A 20,342-nucleotide genomic window follows, 5' to 3' on the forward strand; every position below is an offset into this window, starting at 1 on the left:
TGCTCCTGTCACTCTTTTGCATGCTTCCATGAGACCTTATGCTTTAGCTCCATTTAAAATGAAAAGCATGAGAACTGTTTCCTTTTCAAGTATTTTAGTCTTCAGTCTTACCCTGAAGACTATTCATCTGACTTAATGCACAAAGCAAGAACCACAAAGGAATCTATTTAAAAAACACAGGGAATTAACTAAACTGATTTATTTCATGGCACACCAGGATTTGTGTTTTACTCACATACTATTTATTGCAAAAAAAACCCCCAGCAAATGTACAATTTGCTTGAGAAAACTGCAAACATTTGTCATTGGAAAAAAAAAGGCAAGTTTCCTTTTCAATAGTATTTCAATATTTGTACAATTATTTAGAATTAATCCAAAAAAGATTGTGTATTTACCTATATAAAAGCTTCAAATAATAGGTAAAGTTAGCTTACATTATAAAATCAAAACACATCGGACTGAAATACATGTTTGCATTTTTCTTTATTAAATTTATGGCACTTAATTTAATAGCAGAAATAATAATAATAGGGCTCCACAATCAGAAGCAGTATTGTTTTCCAACTGTCACATTTCTTCGAGAACAATGCCTTTATAATTTACTCAAAACTGAGGCAGACCTTATTGTGATTTTTTGTTTTTGTATTACAACACTATCACAGCTATATCAGCTGCATCAGCAAGCTTACTTTTGTTTATTTTCCTTTGTATTCTGCAGGTTAAATTGCAGTTTCACTGTGCTGTCAAGTAGACAAGTGTAACAGCATGCCACTGGAAAATGTTTGACATTTATGTTTAATGTGGCTGATCCAGCAAAAAAAAAATCCTTTCATTTAGCATTATCCTTCCATTTTTTATTTTTAAAAATTTTTTTACAAAAAGCTAATGTTGAACATACTGCATGACATTACCAAAAGTATTACAAACTATAACAGAAAGAGTGTGAACTAATAATCAGATTTCTCAAGGGCTGTAGTGAATAACAAAATAAAACCAGCATTACATTGCAGCACCTTTAAACATGTAACAAAAAACAGTGCTCTGTGTACACCAAAAATGAGTTTCTGAATTGTACTATTACCAATGTTTGTGGAAAAATATATATATATATATATGTACACACACAAAGGCACACACAGAGGGGGGGAAAAAAAAGAAACTCAAGCATTTAGGCATCTGAAAACTGAGTTTTGGTGTTCCAAAAAAAACCCATAAAACACCATATAATAATGTTCACAGATTTTATATCATCCACATGCTTTTTCATTAAACAAAATATGACAGGCTCTAAAAAAAGTAAATTAAATATTTAATTATTTTATAATAAAGTAAATGCAATCAATGCATGACATGATGTGGCATGTTAAATCAAGTATCATTATTCAGCATTAAAATAACTGTACCAATTTACATGTACTAAACTATCCTTTAAATGTTTACAGTGTGATGCTGCAGCAAATTTATAATCAGATCCAGCTGATAAGAGTATTACTACGAGTGACATGAATGTCCATAGAATGCAAAAGAATACAGATATGCTTTGGAGTAATATCTCCAAAGTTATTTTAACTTCCACCCCCTTTCCCATTTCATTGTATGTCCAGTCTTAGGATTAGTACATTGAAAACTGACATTATCCTTTCAGAAACATTACATTAAATGAAATAAATCGAATAAGGAGTTATAATTACAGGCTTTATCTAACAGAAAGCTAAGCTTTGGTTATATAAAGTGCAGTTCAATAATATGCCAATTAATCACAATGTTTCGCATACATCTAATTTTTGCAGCTCAATTTCCTTGCAAATTCTAAAAAATATTCAGGTTTTACAGTTTGCTTAACAGCAGGCTCAGTTAGGAAAAAAAAATCCCATTGAAGTAAATTTCAGTTCTAGGTACCTCGGTACAATCCACCTTTGTGCATGACACTTCTAAACTGCTTGGCACCATGCAACCTCTTGGATGTTCCATAATCTGCACAATTGCATTTGTACGCCACCACTTGAAACACCTAATTCTTGATAAAACAGTTCCCTAACCTCTTCAAATAATTTATATTTTTTGTTGTATGAAGTTTTCAAGTTTTATTATGATGCAAGCAGTACATTCCATCACTCTCATAGCAACTTCTGAAGTAAATCTATCATTGGGAATCTGTGGAAAAGGAAGTAAGTCAGGATACCTCGTTTTTAAGCTATCTACTCCATAAGCCTCCAATGTCTGAACGTCATTTGAAAGTCCTTCAAGTTGCTGACTGTACTCCTCTATTTTTTGTGCAAGGGCTGCTGGTTTTATGTCTTTGTCTGACTTGCCCTTCACAGCATAGTCAGCTGCAATCAAGGCCAGTTTAGTAGAAAGGTAGCACTTAAAGCACACCCATTCATTGGCATTTTTATGAAGGTCGTTTCGTGCGGCTGAGAAGTTGGCTCGGGCCTGCCTAAGCCATCGACGCGCCTCCACAGGATTGCCAACGGACCTGAACGTAGGGGGGACGAAAAAGCGCTGGGAGTAGGAGGGTCCTGTGGAGGAGGGACACTTTTCTTTATACTGCTGCCTTTCAGATTTGTGGCTTGTTGCTTCCTGATTCCAGGAAGTGTAAAATCTCTGAAATGAAAATTTATCTGACTGAAATCGAGAAGCAGAAGATGAAAATGGTCTCCTTGAGGCTCTGTCCATATTTTGATCCATAAAGGCCTGTTTTTCCATCCTGTTAATCTCATTCTGCAAATGTTTGAAAACCTCATTAGCTATATCAAGATTCTCTGCATTTTTATCAGGGTGCCATTTAAGATACAGCCTCCTAATAATCTTTTTTCTTTCCGATTCTGGAAGCTTCCAAGCCTGTTCAATCACAGATGTCACTTCTCTTAATATTTCTGGCAACGAATTTGACTTTATCTTTTTTGGAGAGTGGTGTTTTGAGGACATTGTTTTGTGGCCCTCTCTACCAGTGAAGATAGGTGGAATTGCCCTCGGTCCATGTGCTGGAAATTCTGTAGGACTGGTTGGGGTAGAAGGTGTGCTATCCCTGCCTTGAGAGCTTTCCTCTGGTCTGGAAAATTTGTACAAGTCAAGAGAGCTCACTATTTTATATTCACTATATCCAATATCAATCTGGTAAATCTTCCCTAGAAAATTGGGGCTTTCATCATCTTCTCTTTCTACTTCTTGCACGATGATTGCATAGGTGTAAGTAGGCTGATATGATCCATATATATCACCACCTTCAGAATCAACAAGGTAACCAACATATTCACCAGGATAAAATACATTCATTGGATCCATTAGAAGTGTATAGTGAATTTCAGCTGGTATAGGAGTGCCAGGTGTTGGTAGTTCAAGTTTTGATGGCTCAGAAGAGTCATACTTCACTCCTAAGCTGTCAAGCTTCTCACTGATCCGATAAATATCGTTACAACCCAGCATGGCAATTAAATATGAGGTATCAGAAATCAGGTTGTCAGTTGCAGATTTTAAGGTCATGGCTAATGCTAAGAGGAAATTTATGTCCTTGCTGTCAGAATGCTGTATGTAAAGCAGTATTACTGCATTTCCATATCTCTTCAAGAAAGCAAATGTTTCACTTTTGCTGTGAGGAATAGGAGCAAACCCTTTAACTCTTAATGTTGTTTGCAACTTCTCGAAACAGGAAACTTTCAAACCTTCTCGCAAAGCTTTGCAAAGTCTTATTGCTTTTTCTTCATTAGCCAGGAAAGCATTGTCATTTTCATGCTTCATAATCCTAATGAGTCCTGTGATGAACTGCTCTGAAGACAACAGTAACTGTAACCTTCCCTGCAAAGAACATAACGCTCCAAACTGACAAATTTTGGGAGACTCCTCATCTAACTGTTCTTCAAGTATACTGCTAAGTAAGCGAGGCCTCAGCTTCTGAGGGAATAACATTATCAATTTAGTGTGAAAGCCATGGTCTTTGCCTAAGTAACACTGGCTGAGATCAACAAGCATCTGCACACCAATGTTACCTTGGATTCTACTTTTGTAGTGGGGTGCATCATCAAAAACTAAGATACTAGACTTTACCAACCTACCATCTTGACTGGGAAGGTAAAGGGCAAAATCTCTCATATTCTCAAGGTCATTCCTCACCTTTACAGAATCATTCTGAAGACTTTTGAACAGGCCTGAAACTACTCTTTTAACTGTGCGCATTTCATTGGGATCCAATTGCTTTCCTTCCGAGCTCTTATATATGCGACCTAGAACTTCAACATACTGCTTTGTTGAAATAATGTCTTCAGTGCCCAAATGTTTAAATAACTGATGGAAAGTACCAAGTTCTAAAGGAAGTTTGTAAAGATAAGGTTTAAAATCAGATTCATACTCAAGGTTTATTACCACCTCCTCAGGCTTAAGGAGCTTCCAACCTTCTTCCACCATTACAAAAGAAACTCCTCGAAGCTGAAAGCGGAATTCCCTCTTCTCTGTGCTGAGAAACTCATAAATGCTTCTTAGGACCTTGGCCCTAGTTTTCACCATGTCCTCATCCAAAGTTGTTATATTGCATATGTTCCTGCAGTTATTGATAACTTTGTCCAGAGGGGGGTCCAAATTAACATTCAGCATGGCTAAAACTTGCTCAAGCTGTTCTTGCGCACCAAGACTACTCCCCTCTTGCTCTTTGATGCTTAAAGGTGTTGCTTTCTCAGGAAGAATGGGACATGATGTCCACAGCAACTGCAACACATCGGTCTGCTTGAATTTAGGGTTCACCTGTGCCCCATTGAATCGTATAAGAGGAAGAGTTCCATTAACTTCTTGATACTGAGGATGAAATCTCACAAATTCTGCTGGAGCTCGCTCAGGGCACAGAAAAGGAATTAAAGACAATTCTTTAAGAAAATTTCCTGAAAAAAGGTCAGCTCTTTCTTGAAATATATGATGGAGGAGAACGTCGACAGTATTCTGTAGTGTTTCTTTAGACCAGTTTTCTGTATTTGCTCGCATGCTGATTTCCTTAGCAAACTGCAGTAACTGCTGCTGTGAAATGATGAATTTCAATCCGATATGTCGCAGAAAAGTTACCCATGATGGAAGGAACGCCGCTTGATTTTTTGGTTTTGTAAGTTGCTCTAGCTTCTTAAAAAAATCTTGAGGTATAAAGAATTTTTCAGGCAGCATAACTTCAAAGACTTTTACAGTCCTGTCATAAAAGAACTTTGCAGGTTTTAACCTATTGCTTGCATCATGAATGATCAAAATGCTTTCAAGCTTTTCAAACAGCTGTTCTTTCATTTCTGAAGTTTCTTCAATGCTAGTTAGCCTATTCTTTAAGTAGATCAAATGTTCTAATTTTGCATCGTAAGACAGACTTTCAATTTTTGGCAAAAGATGTTTCAAGTACACTTCAAGATCATCCACAGAGACACAGCCAAGCATAGTATACAAATCTTTCAAATGAACCTTCTCCTCAAGAAAAGCCGATGAAGTTGACTGTGTCCATCTGTCTACTTCTACTGATGGGATGTTTTTTGTGAGGACATAGCAAGTGCCATATTTTGCAATGCTGATGTATCGGCCACTGATTGATTTGTAACATGGAAGAGACTTTAAAATTTTAATGTCATCCTGAGATGTCAAATGACATAGGTTGCAATTGAAGTACATTAGGAGAGCCTCAAAGTCACTTTCTGCTAACTTTTCAGTCTTAAATGTTGATGTTTGTACCATATATTGTATGGCTTTCAGAATGCTGGAGGGATTATCTATGTTTGCTGTACGTCCCGACAACAAAGGCACTAAAGCACTGTCTTTGGAGCAGATTTTGTTCAATGCCAGCTGAATGCAGCCCGTTTTCATTAAAGCATGGAAGACTTTATCACTCTGAGCATTTGGAAAGACAGCTATGTGCATGATGCTGAGTGGCAGCAAGACATCACACTCTGGCACAACCAGATGATTGGCTGAGACAGTAAACTTTACACCTGGGAGCAACGTCCAGTCCTTCAAAGTTTCAATAACACCATCAAATTTTGCTTGTGTATCTTCTTGCTCTTCCTTAATATTTAGAGATTCACTGATAAAATGCCAAGCACTTTTAAGCCAAGATTCACTTGCAAAGTTTTCCTTCCATTTCATACAATTTTTAGTTTTATACTCTCTAGGCAGCACAGATGATAACAATTCAGCAAAACTTTTGATATCAAAGACTTTTGCTACTTCACTGCTGAGCAGAATATTGTTGTATCTCAAATACAATGTGTTCATAAAGAGATCCTTCCGTGATGGAATCAATTCATGGTATGTTGTCAAGAACTTTGGTCGCTTTGAATCAAAAACTTGCAAAACATTGTCAAGAGTAATGAGGAGTGGCAAACCCTCAATTTGGATTTCATTTTCTTCTGCATCTTTGAAACAGTAGTCAACCAGGAGTTTGAGGCTATGGAACAGCTTCAGATTTGTCTGCTGAAGACGACAGGGTAACTTTCCAATGTGGCAGTTAGAGTCCGGAAAAGAAAATGTCATCAAAAACAATCGGACATCAGCAGGTGTCACATAGGTGACAGGAATATCTGCATCTACCAAACAGTGGTAGAGATTTGCAGTCTCATCACAGTTGTACACCAAATTAAAGCCAATTTCTAAGAGTAAATGCTTTAGTCTGTAAACATTTTCAGCCACTGTCTTCCGTGTTGTGATGTTGTATTCTGTGTTTTTGAGGTGCTGCAATTCATCTTGTAGCAAATTGTCAAAGAATGGTCTGCCTTTGTTCACAGTAGACATGTTAACCCATGTGATGATAACAGCAGAATGCAAATCAGAACCATCGACATTTGGAGCTCTCATAACAGGTAAAAGACGCTTCAAATCTTCATAAATGCAACTGTAAACTGCTTTCACTAAGCAATACCAGTCTGGCTGAATATCAAGTCTATTAACTGGAAAGAAGGATAAAAACTTTTTTAAAGTGTCTTTCACAGCATGAATAGGTGTGTTTTGCAGCACAGATACTGCAGGGTCAGTGCCTGGAAAATATCTCTTCTTCAGCTGAATCAGCAGTTCAACATAGGCTGGTGCTATCAGCGCTGTCATTAGACTACTATTCCAGTCACTTCTTACTCCAACACCGTTATCATCACGCCACAGATTTCTTCTTGCAGAGTCCAGAGCAAAGTGTCCATTCACATGGAAAGGTAATCCAGTTTCTAATGACAAGGGTAAGAAACAGAATGCTCTGTGGGGTTTTTTGTAATTGTGAGTAATGCAAGCTGCTACTCCACCACGAGGGAAAAGAGTAATGTCCTCATTCTTGTGGGCTGAGACCACACTTTTGGATACCTTTTCCATGGCAGAAAAGCCTGACCTGTTACAAATTAACCAAGTGGTGAGATTTCCTTCAGAGTCTTCAGTATCCATTGTGTAAGTAATCTGCTGTACAGGTATTTCACTTAGCTGCTTCTTTTTAGTTACACTGTCAATCACAGATGCATGGAATTGCTTTCGTTTCAGTCTGTCTCCATCAGTGATTTTGCCTTGTACAGAATACAGGACATTCAGTGCTCCTGTTGTTTTTTCTATCTCACAAATAGAAATTTTTTCCATATGGTTCAAAAACATTAGGAGTTCTGCTCCATCTGTACGCAGCTTATCCAAAAGATTTTGGACCATTCTATCTGAGCATGGAACCGACGAAATTTCTGATACTTTCGCCATTTCTCCATTTCGAAGAGGAAACCTAAACATCGTACAATTGTCCAGTTTAAAGTGATTTCCTAAGTAGAGATCCAGTACATCTGAGAACTGTGTTCTGAAATCTGCATCTAGATCTCTAAACATGCGGCCAGGACTTGTTGATGTTGAACCTGGTGCATATCTCGCGTGAGGGTCAAAGATGCAAAGTATATCGTTGCCAGACAGGAAAGAAGGGCAATCCGTAATGTGATAAACAGAATTGAAACCTATACCATATTGTCCAGTTTTACAGGGATTCCCTACTTTTGTACCTTTTCCAAGGTTCTGGATTCCCCGAATATCATCTTCTGTAAAAGGCTGATTGTTGTAAACACACAGTGCTGGTCCTTGAAGTGGTGCCCATTTCTCATCAAATATTCTATCGGCTGGATGCTGTCTAGGATCAAACACAAAACAGATCTCTGTAGCTTTTGCATCATCTGCATTCTGAAGAAGCTCTTTCAGCATTTCTTTTTCTGAAGGGTAAGCATTCAGAATGCTTTTAATTCTACTAGTCAATTTTTCTTTTTGGCCAAATTCTGTTCCAAGGGTAGTAAAACAGATATTTGATGCATATCTTTCTAAAGCTTTATGGCGTTTTGGTATTGCTCCAAGCTTCACTGCAACTTCTCTTGGAATATCTCCATGACAATATTTAACAGTTGTGTCTTTAACTTTTATCCATGGACAGTCATTGTAACACAAAGATTTTGCAGGCAGAAGTGCAAGACGAGTATCTGGCAACAATATCTCACCATACTTTTTCTCACAAAATTCCTGCTTCTTCTCCCTAATGAGGCCCCATATTCCTTCACTAATTATTCTCCTGCAGAGCTGAAAGCTGTCTTCTGTTAGTTGTTTGGTCCCTCTCTCCTGATTTATTGATTCCAGAACTGCAGCAAAGTCTTCGACTGTGAAAGCCTGTCTTACACCCACACTTTCAAACAGCTCACGGAAACTATTTTTGTATTTGTTAGGCAATTGATAGAGATAGGGTGCTGCCTCAAAATTCAAATGAAAAGATACTTTTGATGGATCAGCATACACATTCTCAACCAAAATAAAACTACAGTTTGTTAGCTGTTCAATTATCATGGCTTTTGTTGATTCACTCTCTAACATCGCTTCATGCAGGTATTTGTAACAAGCATTAGTGATGTTTTCTTGATACAATGTGATTCCATCAAACGACTTTGCAACTTCTTCTAACTGATTTATGACTAAATTAACAGCTGGTTTCTTAAGTAAACCCAAAAATTCTTTGACAGCTAATGACAAAGTACCACAACCTTTAAAAGAGTGAGAATTTTCATTAAGAATTGGTTGTATGAGGCAAACTATATCTTGATGATCAGCAGTGAAAAGATCATTTGCTGAAAACATCTCTTCAGGCTGAAAATCACTGCCTTTCCAGTGCAGTGAGAAGCCTGCTGGTTTGCTAAGGAAAGGAAGGAAAGGAATGTTTTGACATTTTGCAGCAAATTCTTTAGCTCTAGGATCTCTAGATTTTAATTTTTCATCAATAAGACTCAATATAATGCTGCTCCTGAGACATGCTGAAGCATGATCAGTCTTGTTAATTTCAGCTACTGACTCTGCACGTTCTATCAGATCTTCCCATAAGATATCATCTTTAGCCATTCCCAACTGCACAAGTTTAACCAAAATAACAGGGTTAAGATAATCCTGAGTGGTACCATAAGGAAATCTTCCATCCTCAGCATCATACAACTTTGCAACTCTTCCTTCAGGATGAATCAGTCTTGATGGTGTAACTAATGAATGTCCCTCCAATGAGCAGGGAATACATGGAGTAGCACGAAGAATTCCTGAGAACTCCTCAAGTTTTTCATTGAGAACATAACGCATCAGAGGATCACGTAGCTCTGGGTCAATCTCCTGAATGTTAGGGAAAAATACCTCAGAAAAGAACTGTTTCTCAGAGAAAGTGTTCTCCAATAATATGTATTTGCATCCTGCTTCTTCAAATCCTGTCTTTACCCAGGATGGAAGATCTACAGCACACAGATTTTTGGAGCCAGTTTTTTTAAGGTACTTCAGAAAGATCTTGAAGGCTGACGGCCCAACGTCTGGCCGTTTCAGTATGGAGTCATCTAAAAACCTTACATTCTTCATGGAAACCCAAGACGAACCATCAGAAAACACTTTGATCCCTTCTTTGCTTTTCATATGAGCTATGTCCTCATAAAACCCTTGACAAATAACAGAAAAATCATCGTGAACTGAATCAGGATCTGGCCACACTGCACAGTAACTGTAGTCAACTAGCTCACCATTGATTGCCATGTCACGTAAAACACAAAGAGCTTCTATGTAGGCTTTTACAATAACATGCCTCATGAATACTGTATTCCATCTTCCTTTTGTGTCTGTTTTCCAGATCTCTTTCCGATTTGAAGTAACTGCAAAGCAGCCATTTATGTGGAGAGGTAAGCCTGTTTTTATTCGCAGAGGTAAATAGCAGAATACTTCGCCTATGTTGTTGCAATTAGGTTTCACAATCCATTTTTGATCCTTGGTTTCAGACAGCAACACTCCTACACCACCACAGGGAACTAAGCCTAGTCTTCTTCCACTTTCATGCAAAGAAAATTTCAAAGCATCTCCAACATCCATGCAAGAACATATAAGCCATGTTGTTGAATCTACTGTTTTCTGTGGCAATTCATCACCTGATCTTTTTGTCTGTCCTGATTTAGCCATTTCAAAGAAAGTAGCTGGATCTTCTTCAGTACCTCTGAAAAGTGGAGACTGTAAATCAGCAATCCGCCTGAACACATGGTGAAATTCCTCTACCACTATCTGAAGGATACATGATGACTTTGGTGTTTCAGTGGGAAGCTTTTTAGTACTGCTGCTGCACACCTTCATGAGTTTAGCTGCTTCCTTTAAAACACTTACATTTGGTGCACTCAAGGCTTTGGAAGCACACAGATTTTTTCTGATAGTAACAACATCTTGTGCCACGCCGGGATCATCTGCTTCAATTTTCAAGTATTTCAAAACCATTGAATTTACACTCTGAGCAAATATTATCAGTCTGTGACCGCAAACGCTAAATTCATCCACAAGAGAGTAAATGTCTGCTGTATTGTAGGATGCACTGCTGACTTCACTCACTTTAGCTTCCTGTTGAGTCCTAAAGGACAGCCTGAAAAGTGTTCCTTTGTAGCTATAGGGAGATTCTACTGTCAGTGGTAGCTGGCAACCAAAAACTCCTATAAATGGCTTAAATTGATTTGGAAATTTTCGCAGTCTCTTCTGTTGCTTACTCCAGTTGATTTTGATGCCAGGGTTAGATTTATCTCTGATATGCTTACTTATGTGGTTGACATTTGGATCAAACATAATCATGAATTCCCGGCTCAAAATAATAGGAACATCAGTGATATGATAAACAGAATTGAATCCCAGTCCAAATTTTCCTACTTTGTCAACTTCACTCCTTTTTAGAGACTCTCCTAATCGAGTTATATTTAGGAAATCAGAGTCAGAAAACTCAGAGTTATTAAATGACCACAAAGCTGGACCATGACATGCTGCCATTCCTGGATCCAAAAGGTTCTCTCTTATATCCATATTTCTTCTCATGTCAATCAGGAAATTACATTCTGTTGCATTAGCATCATCAGCATTTTGAAGAAGCTCCTTAAAGATATCTGAAATGGAAGGGTATTCTTCCAATATGTTTTTAATTCTCACAGTCAGAGGCTCTCTTTGCCCAGATTGTTCAAACCCCATATTTTCTGGATTAATCAGTCTTGTGCTAAGGCATGGGACATTTAACCACTCAGCGGTTTTCATTGGTATGTCTTCGTGCACCAAAATTATGGGTTCAACAGAATCCTCAAGCAGATCGTTTAAGTCATCAACTTTGATGTCACAGTAACAGCACTCATGAATTGGCTTCATTGCAAGTTTGTAAGGAAGTTTGCCACTGTACAGGGGCATGGGCGTATGCAGACTCGCGGGGATCTGATTGCTGTACAGCCATCTTATGATGCTCAACATAATGTGAAGGCTTTGCTTACTCTCTTGTTCCGAGAGAGACTGCTCACTCTTCAGATATATTTTCTGAATGACCATAGAAACATGGTCTGGCGTTAACTCCTCAATTGAACCACAACATTTAAACAACTGGTGAAACTTCGCCATAGTTTTTGGAACATAATGTAGATAAGGCTGGAGATCAAGATCAGGAACTGATTTTATAACTGCTTGTGTGAGGGAACAAAATGTTTTACCTGTCCAAACCCAGGGAAATTTCAGGGCTTTAAAAGCTTCTTTCCCTTCTTCTAGATGATCATGCATAAATCCATAAATCTCAAGCAAGATATGCTGAAATTGATAGTAGTCCTCATCACTGAAGGTTTTAGAACTATGCCAATCAACTACCACCTTGAAATGTTTCAAGACTGCTTTTATGCTGGGCTTGGTGGGGATGCCAAGTGCTTTCTCTATATCCAACAGTACATTTTCCACAAGAGGAACTGAGGAACCAACTAAAATTGCATGTGATATATCACACATTTCTGGTGGTGAACACAGATTACAGTGATCTCCTTTCCAAACCAAGGACCCTGGATAATTTGGAGGCCTTTCCTTACTTGCAGGAATCCATTTTATCTTTTTCATTGCAGCCTTTGTTTCAGATGATTGAAGCAGCATATGGTTTTTGTTCAAAATTGTTAAGAGAGTTCTAGCTTTTCTTAACAGCAAATCATGGTTGGTGTTAGGGTCAGCATGCAAACTTTCAATTTTTTTTGCCACTCTCAAGATATCATTTTCATCAAGACTGCCTTCATTTTTTAAGCCTATTTGTCTCAGTGAATGAAGAATATCTGAGGATGTAAAAATAACAGGGGGGAAGCAACTTTCCTCCTCAGCATAAAACAAATGTTGCAGAAGTTCTACCTCAGGATCAAAGAGTTCGTTTGCTGACATCATCTTTTCCGGTGAGATCTGAATAAACTTTAGTGGTGTCAGCCAATCTATCACATCTGTATTCTCATTTTTCAGAAAAGTCAAATTTTCAAGAACCCATTGCATGATCTGTGCTGTTTCATCATATGAATAAAAATCACTCCTTATGTCTTCTATAACAAACTTCAAGCAGTCTGTGCTCTTCAGCTGCTCTGTTTTCAGCAAATTAGCTAAGCGAATAGTTGCTTCATCACTGCTGTCAATTATTGGAACAGAAAACCTTAGACCAGGAGGAATTTTGGCAGTGTGGTGTAAAACCTTACTACCTTTTAGCCCAGTAAAAACAGGGACATTTTCATCAGACGATTTTTCAATTTTTTTAAATATTAGCAATTCCTGAATAATTCTCTTCTCTTTTTCATTTGCATCTGTTAAACTAGCTAAGAATGCCCTAAGAGCATCTTTATGTGTCGGTGGGAATGACGCAACCTGATTGCATAGTTTCTGTAAGGAAATTTTTTCCATTATTTGTAAAACAGCACTTGGCAATGGTGGATGCACATACTTCTTTATAAGTGGATGTTGGATAGAAATATCCAGTTTCTTAAGTACAACTCCACCAATTTTCTGAATAATATCAGCTAAATACTCTGGGAGCTGAGTGTCAGATTCGTCTTCCAGAATGATGGGTGATGGATTCCTAAGTCTAACCAGTTCCACTGATGTTTGATTTTCCTCCAGCAGTGTCTTGGGGATAAGTGGCATTTCATCAAACACACTCAAGTCATCAGAAAAATGTATGTATAGATTCTTCCAGACCATCTTCAGCCAGGAAATTGATGGGTGCTTTTTTTCTTCCAAGCCTGGATACCACTGTACAACCACATCTCTCCCAGGCCACACGCTGTTCATAATTTCTTTAATGAGCCGGGCAAACCTTTCTGGGTTCAGGAGCTGCAGCTGAGTGCATGGCCTCCCTGAAATTACAGCAAAAGGGAAAAGCTGTGAAAATCACAGAGCAGAGTTACTTCGCAAATGGCTTCAGGGGACAAAGAAAAAAGAAAACAAGGAAAAAAAAGTCTAATCTGTACCCTGTATTTTGTAGGAAAAAAAAAAGGTTTGTTAACCAGGACTGCAGATACCAGCTTCCTTTACTTTCAGGAGTTAATGAAAAGAAAATACATTCCATATTAGTATGAAAATATAAACAATTTGAAAATTATCAGTATGTTATCATATTTGTTAGTTTAACACAAACGTTCTCAGGCATATGTAGCAACTAGAGATTTAGAATTGAACTACAAACTTTTTTTTAGTTAATTCTTTATCCAACTTATTTGCCTAGTGGTAAATCAAAAGCTAATCCTTTATTTGTCTATAACTGGAAATGTTAAATAGATTTGAAAGATTATTTATTAGATATAGCAAGGTGGTTCAGGTGCAGCTGCTCTTACAACTAAAACTGACAATAAATTAGACTCAGGTAGGAAGTGCTGAAACTTAGTCTATGTTTTTATTCTTATTACTGATGTTCTCACTAAAAGAAATATGTCTTTACACTCATGTCTTAATTATCATTAGGAAAGTTTATACTTAAAAACTACAGAACTTCTGGGAGTAAAACAGCACAGAATAAAAAAATATCACTACCTCCCAACACATCAGAAATGATGACAGAAGTGAAATGATGACAGAAGTGAAATAATGACAGAAGTGAAAGCAAGACATCTATCTGAATTTCAGATCTTTCATCACACATCTAGTTAACATTACTATCTTCTTGAAGGCAACAGTCCAAATAAAGATTGAGAGCAGTTATAGACATCCTTCAGAAAAAAATCTTTTTTCTTTCGCTTAATGCCTACAGAGCTACAGAATGATAGCTCTATTGAACACAAAAATTGGTAAACACATCAGCCCTGTAAAAGTGAGGAAAACTTGCAGAAAGGGCCCATGGAAGATAAGAATCTACTTAAAAGCTCAACTCAAACCCCATTGTTTTAATTTGAGAAGTTAAAAATACGGGTTTTAAAACTATACAGGTAATCCTCCTCTTTCTAGGAAGACTAGAAATCTTCCTGCATGTAAAATTATGAAATATATATAAACAAACAAACAAAGGTATTGATAATTTTCATGTAACATAATCACAAGGTTTTCTTCATCAATATGCATTTTCCCCTCAACTGTATTTAGAAATATTTTTCTAATTATGTTAGGTTGTTACGTCTTGGCAGCACTATTCGGCAAGTTTTTTTACAAGAAAGCTGGGGCAATGAGAAAAGCTAATCACCAAATTCACACAAATATCAAGCTTCAGTCCAAACCAGTACATCTTCAATTAATAACCATACCTGAAAATCCCCAGAGAAGCTGTTGGGCTAGAATATAATCAAATCCATTTTTAGAAAACATCCTGTGAACTACATATTAAGACACTAAGTATAGAAACAGTTACTAACTAGACAAATACAGTTCACATTTTAGGAGAGTAAAAGTCAGATCTGTTTGCCTTTGAACAACACAATAAAAACAATTGCATCCCATCTCAAAGAAATATTATAAAAAGTTTCTATTTCTACAATTGTAGCAGAAATCTCTCTGATGTAATTCCTACAGCTATATAAATAAAATTTTTGACAGATTAAGATTTCTAAACCTGTCAAAACACCCTCTAATACTTATTATTTATAGTCATATACAAATTTTATGGTAGTGCAGTTGTACAATTATGCAGAATCATTGAGTGAAGAATAATTTAGGAGGAGGGAGAATGAAAAGTAGGACACCTGAATCTTGTAAAGGATTATCTAATAGTATTTACTAATTCTGAGAACATTTAGAAGAATATTTGCCATATTTATTTACAAAAATATGTTCTTCTAATGAATGGAAAGCATACTACAAGTCCCCAGAAAAATATCATCCAAATTGCCACAATAAAAGAGAGACTTAAATTCAATAAAAAGCAAGACTTAAATGTGACCCAGAATTTCCCCAGTAACTAAAAGGAGTAGAAATACTTCATTGCAGTTCTGAGACCAAGGCTGCAAGGGAAGGAATGTCCTAGAACTCAGCAAGGGACTAGTTTAATAACATACAGGGTTTTTTCTGTTTCTGTCACCTCTGTGTTTTCTGTTTAAGATGTATTCAAGCACACACTGTATTTTGTTTTGGTTGTTTTGCTCCGTTTTTTTAATTTAAGCCTGCTTTTAGACTCCTTTGAGACATTCACTCAGAGGAAATTGTCTAGGAAAGTACATTTCAAAAATCAGCTCACGGTTTCATCACACAGAACAGGTATTTTTCAATACTAACATTGCTGTCTTACATGAAACCTTCATCCATTTAACTCACTGTGGTTGTCGGGATACCTATATATATATCCATTCCTTAAAAGGTACTATAAACAGTAGCTCCTTTTGGTTCTATACTAGATCACAAACATTCCCTGTACTTTACATCCTGTTTAAAAATAGCACAAAGGGAAATTAACAGTAGAGAAAAAAAAATTAAGCATATTCTAGTGCATTAACAGACACAGCATCCATCACGTAATATGCTGATAGGAATTGGAAAATTCTGCTTTGTAAAAATTCTGCTTTGTAATAATTTCAAACTTGATGTCCTTCATATTCAATTAAAGTCATGGATTTAATATATTCAATACATTTTATATTAAATATTTACATGTTTTACTCTATGCAAAAAGTTACTAGATTATTTTATTTTTTCCATAGGTGCTTTGCTATGTTTAAGAAATTATCATCTTGCCTCAGGATTACCTTATTTTTCTTTTGTGTTTGATAATGAAGGAATGATCAAAACATGGAGAAAGGAGGAGCTTTAGAACTCAACAAAAGAATAATAAAGAGGAAAGATTTAAAGGATTGAAGAGGAAAAAAGGTCAAAACATAGAAGAAACAGGAACTAAATGACTAAAGATCATAATAAAGGATATAAAGAAAAACAAATCAAGACTGTGAATAACAATATTGTACATCTAGTTCTAACATCTTCAGACTAAGAAAGAATTCTGATGAATCAAGTAATTAAAAAAAAGATACAAGAATCTTTTCCTGAAAAGTACATTTTCTAGACATTGAAGAACCGCTTACTTTTAAATAGTATTAACATATGGTGAACTAACAAGCGGCTTGATTTGTGAATTCTGTTTACATGAAAATATTTCTGAGATTTAGGCTTCAAATTTATCAATCAAATGGTAAACACAAGGATGGAAAGGTAAGTGCAGATAAACTTTGAGAAGAATAGATACCAGAAAAAAAATTAATTGTGAAGACAGTTAAACATAGACATATCTTATCCATAGATAAAACCAACTCCTTCACCATGTCTTTTGATCATGACTGAGAGTATTTCAGTAGGTCCACACTGACATAACCATAAACCATGAATTAAGAATCAGGGAACACACGATGAAATTATTTGATCTACAGCATGCATGAGGCTAGATGCTTAAACTGATTTAACCTGGCTAAAAACAAATGTACTGAAGTGATCACCTGCAATTGTGAGTTAAAAGATGATCCACAGTACTATAACCATGACACAGCTATTGCATATGCAAATACTATAAATATAAAACAGAATTAAGACTGTCTTAGGTGGAAGAATACTATTTGAATAAAAATCTTAATCCTTGAATATATTTTACTAAATTTTATCACAAATTTTCTTCCTTTGCCTTTTTCTTCATTTATAATTTTCATTTGTGTCATTTCAATTCCAAGAAGTCTACCCCATCTTAATGGGTTTTTTTTTAGATTACTGTCTTGTTTATGGGAACTCAACTTCCAGAGACATTACTTTAAACTTGGGGTTAGAGCTAGTCTGTTTGAGCCATTAAAAGTTCTGTAAGAAAATACATTAGACACATTACCTCGGCTTTTGGCGGCCTCTTTCAAAGCAGCAAGGACCTCAGGCTTCAGGTCATCAGAGAGTAACCTTCCCTCCAGGCCAGGAAAGAGTGATCTAGCACACCATGAAAAAAGAGAAAAATAATAAAAAAAAGGCCCCCCACCCTTAAGCAAAGCCTCATTTATTTGTGTTACTGTATAGACATCATCATCTTGGTAACCATCATGGTAGAACAGAGTAGCATGCAAAGCAATCGTGCATATGCAGACTAGGGCTTTCAATGGGTATTTTCTGACAAATAAAAAATTTATACATTTAGATGCAGAGACTAATAAGAAAGTACTTTTTCCAACTACTTTTCAAAGCAAGTCTAAGGAAGTTTTCTTTGATAGAAAAACTAGGACTAAAAAACTACTTTCACCTATTTGTACTCTAACAAAAAACAAAATAGCACCGACCATTCTATGTCTCTTAGAATTCTGCTTGAAAAGTTTACATAAACTACAACACATAATTCTAGAATGTCACACAGACCTGTGGATTTGAAAAGATCTGCAGATTTCAGAAGATCTGCAGTCAATACTTAACATTATTGTGCCAAGAGTCAGTCTCATCCTCCCCATCTCTTACTTTGGCACTTAAAACTAAATCAGCTTTCAGGGCTTTGGTCTTTGTGAAATCAAAAATAAATATCCAGTTTAATTCAGAGTGCAGGTGTGTTCATTAGACATAAACCAACACAGAATCTTGTTCTTCCACAGTTAGTAGAAAGAAAATTTCTTAGAGCTCATTTTACCTTCTTAGCAGGCTCCATATTTGAGTAAGAACCAATCTCCTGAACTGAAAGGGTTTTGAAACATCTAACATACATAATTTATCCTACTTTAAACATTAGAATTAAAGATACTTGATGTAGGCAAGAATAGAGGCAAAGAAAGCATTACTATTTGAAATTCCTGTTTCATCACCACTAGCAAGGAGCTTTAGGCCTGTTATAATATGCTTTTGTATCAGTTTCACAAGGTTAATCAAACAGGTCCATTACCAATGGAGCATGAACAGAATAAGAAATAGTGGTATCCTTAAGTTTCAAACAAAGTATCTTATGACTAGCCTGAAGCAGGGCTCTAATTTGTTATTCTCATCATGGGAATGTTTTCTGTATTAATATACTGGCTGAGCTTCTGGAAGGATTAACAAAATGAAAGAACAACAAAAGATAAATAATCTCACAGTAGATGCTAAAAAACTTTTTTTTAGAAAAAGACAGTAGAATCAAAGGCCCCAAGTAGCTTTAATCCCTTGATAAATAACCTGAATCATTTAGAACAAGAAAAGATTATGGGTCTTTGTATATGGGTTTAAATTTATGGAGCTCCTGGAGTGGGTCCAGCATAGGGCTACAAAGATGATCAAGGCATTGGAGTCTCTCTCTTATGAGGAAAGGCTGAGGCAGCTGGGCCTCATGAGCCTCAAGAGGAGACAGCTGAGAGAGGACCTCATCCATGTCTGTATGTATCTGAAGGGAGAGTGTCATGAGGGTGGAGCCAGGCTCTTTTTTGTGGTGCAAGGATTCAGGCAATAGGAAAAGAGGCAATGAGCAGAAACCGATGCACGGGAAGTTCCAGCTGAGTATGAGGAAGAACTTTGCACTGTGCAATGACCTAGTACTGGAATGAGTACTGATTGCCCAGAGAGGCTGTGGAGCCTTCCTCACTGGAGATACTCAAGAACCATCTGGACATAACCCTGTGCCATGTGCTCTGGGATGGCCCTGCTTGAGATGGGAGGTTGGACCAGACCCCCTGAGGTACCTTCCAACCTGACCCATTCTGTGATTCTGTTTAGAATATAGCAAAAATAGAACAACAGTAGGCTTGAAGATATGCAAATTGTTTTCAAGAAAGATGAGAAGAAAAGTTACTTGTATCCAACTACTTTTCTTTAAGATTGGCTGTCTATATGTATAGTCAAAACACAATTTACATAAGGACTTCACTTGAAGCACTTTTTACCTTAATAATACCTATATAGGCACACTCCAACCCACCTCCTCTTCCCTTTTAAACAGTCCATAGAGCAGTAAAAGCAACAAAACATATGCCAAGTGTCACATTCTCTCAAGTTGAGGGTCTGGACATAAATGGAATTCTGAGGCAAAAGAGAAGGAGGGCTCATTGTTATCATGCATAGGGGTAGCACTTTGTAAGAGGAAACATCTGGTGTGTCTGAGTGACTTCAAGGCTTATGTCTTTAGACATTGTGTGCAGAATGGTCCAGATTTAACAAGTATTTAATACATGCATAATCCAGTACAGACATAAAAAGCAGTAGTCATGCTTTCTCCCCAGTGACCCCAAGCTCGTTCATTCCAGCTAGCCTGCCCTTTGCTATCCCCTCCCCAGTGTCAGTGCAAGCTCTGTTGGCTGATGAAATGAGAAACAAACTGGAATGCAGCTGGGAAATAAGCAAGGAAAAAAAACTAATTGGAGAGGAACTGGAGAGAGCAAAGGGAGAGCAGATGCAAAACACAGCTCATCATAGTATCTGCTTATTTCCTGAAACCAGTTTTTAGAACTTCCTCACTGAAATGAAGTGTTGTGATAAAAAATAAAAGCCAGATATAATCTCAAGGCTTAAGTTTAATAAAAGCCCTTAGCATTATCTAATTTAATGAACTTCCTGGTATGCATGTTGCTAATCTCCTCATATTTGTAATTCTAAAAAGAAAATGAACTGGAATTGTACCCTGAGGTATTCTCTTAAAGCGCAGATCACACAATTCTTTTATAAAGGGTTAATGGCAAATGGGTGTCAAACTTTTC

The 20,342-nt window shown here is 36.9% G+C and overlaps 1 protein-coding gene across 4 annotated transcripts in view; it reads right to left on the bottom strand.

The window, feature by feature from the left end:
* Nucleotides 1–467: 467 nt before the first annotated feature.
* The window catches only part of SACS (sacsin molecular chaperone), a 55,825-nt gene continuing 35,950 nt past the window's right edge, over nucleotides 468–20,342 (bottom strand). For all 4 annotated transcript variants that reach the window (XM_054272281.1, XM_054272282.1, XM_054272283.1 and 1 more), the window contains 2 exons: nucleotides 17,540–17,631; nucleotides 468–13,613 (listed from right to left, as the gene is read on the bottom strand). In XM_054272281.1, coding sequence (XP_054128256.1) covers nucleotides 2,053–13,613; nucleotides 17,540–17,631 — 11,653 coding nt within the window. In that variant the 3' untranslated portion in view covers nucleotides 468–2,052. The remainder of the gene's footprint in view (nucleotides 13,614–17,539; nucleotides 17,632–20,342) is intronic.

The sequence above is a fragment of the Melozone crissalis genome, unplaced genomic scaffold, assembly GCF_028551555.1.
Source record: "Melozone crissalis strain CALT ecotype California unplaced genomic scaffold, PUWL_Pcris_2 ptg000013l_1, whole genome shotgun sequence".
In the NCBI taxonomy this organism is placed as follows: domain Eukaryota; kingdom Metazoa; phylum Chordata; class Aves; order Passeriformes; family Passerellidae; genus Melozone; species Melozone crissalis.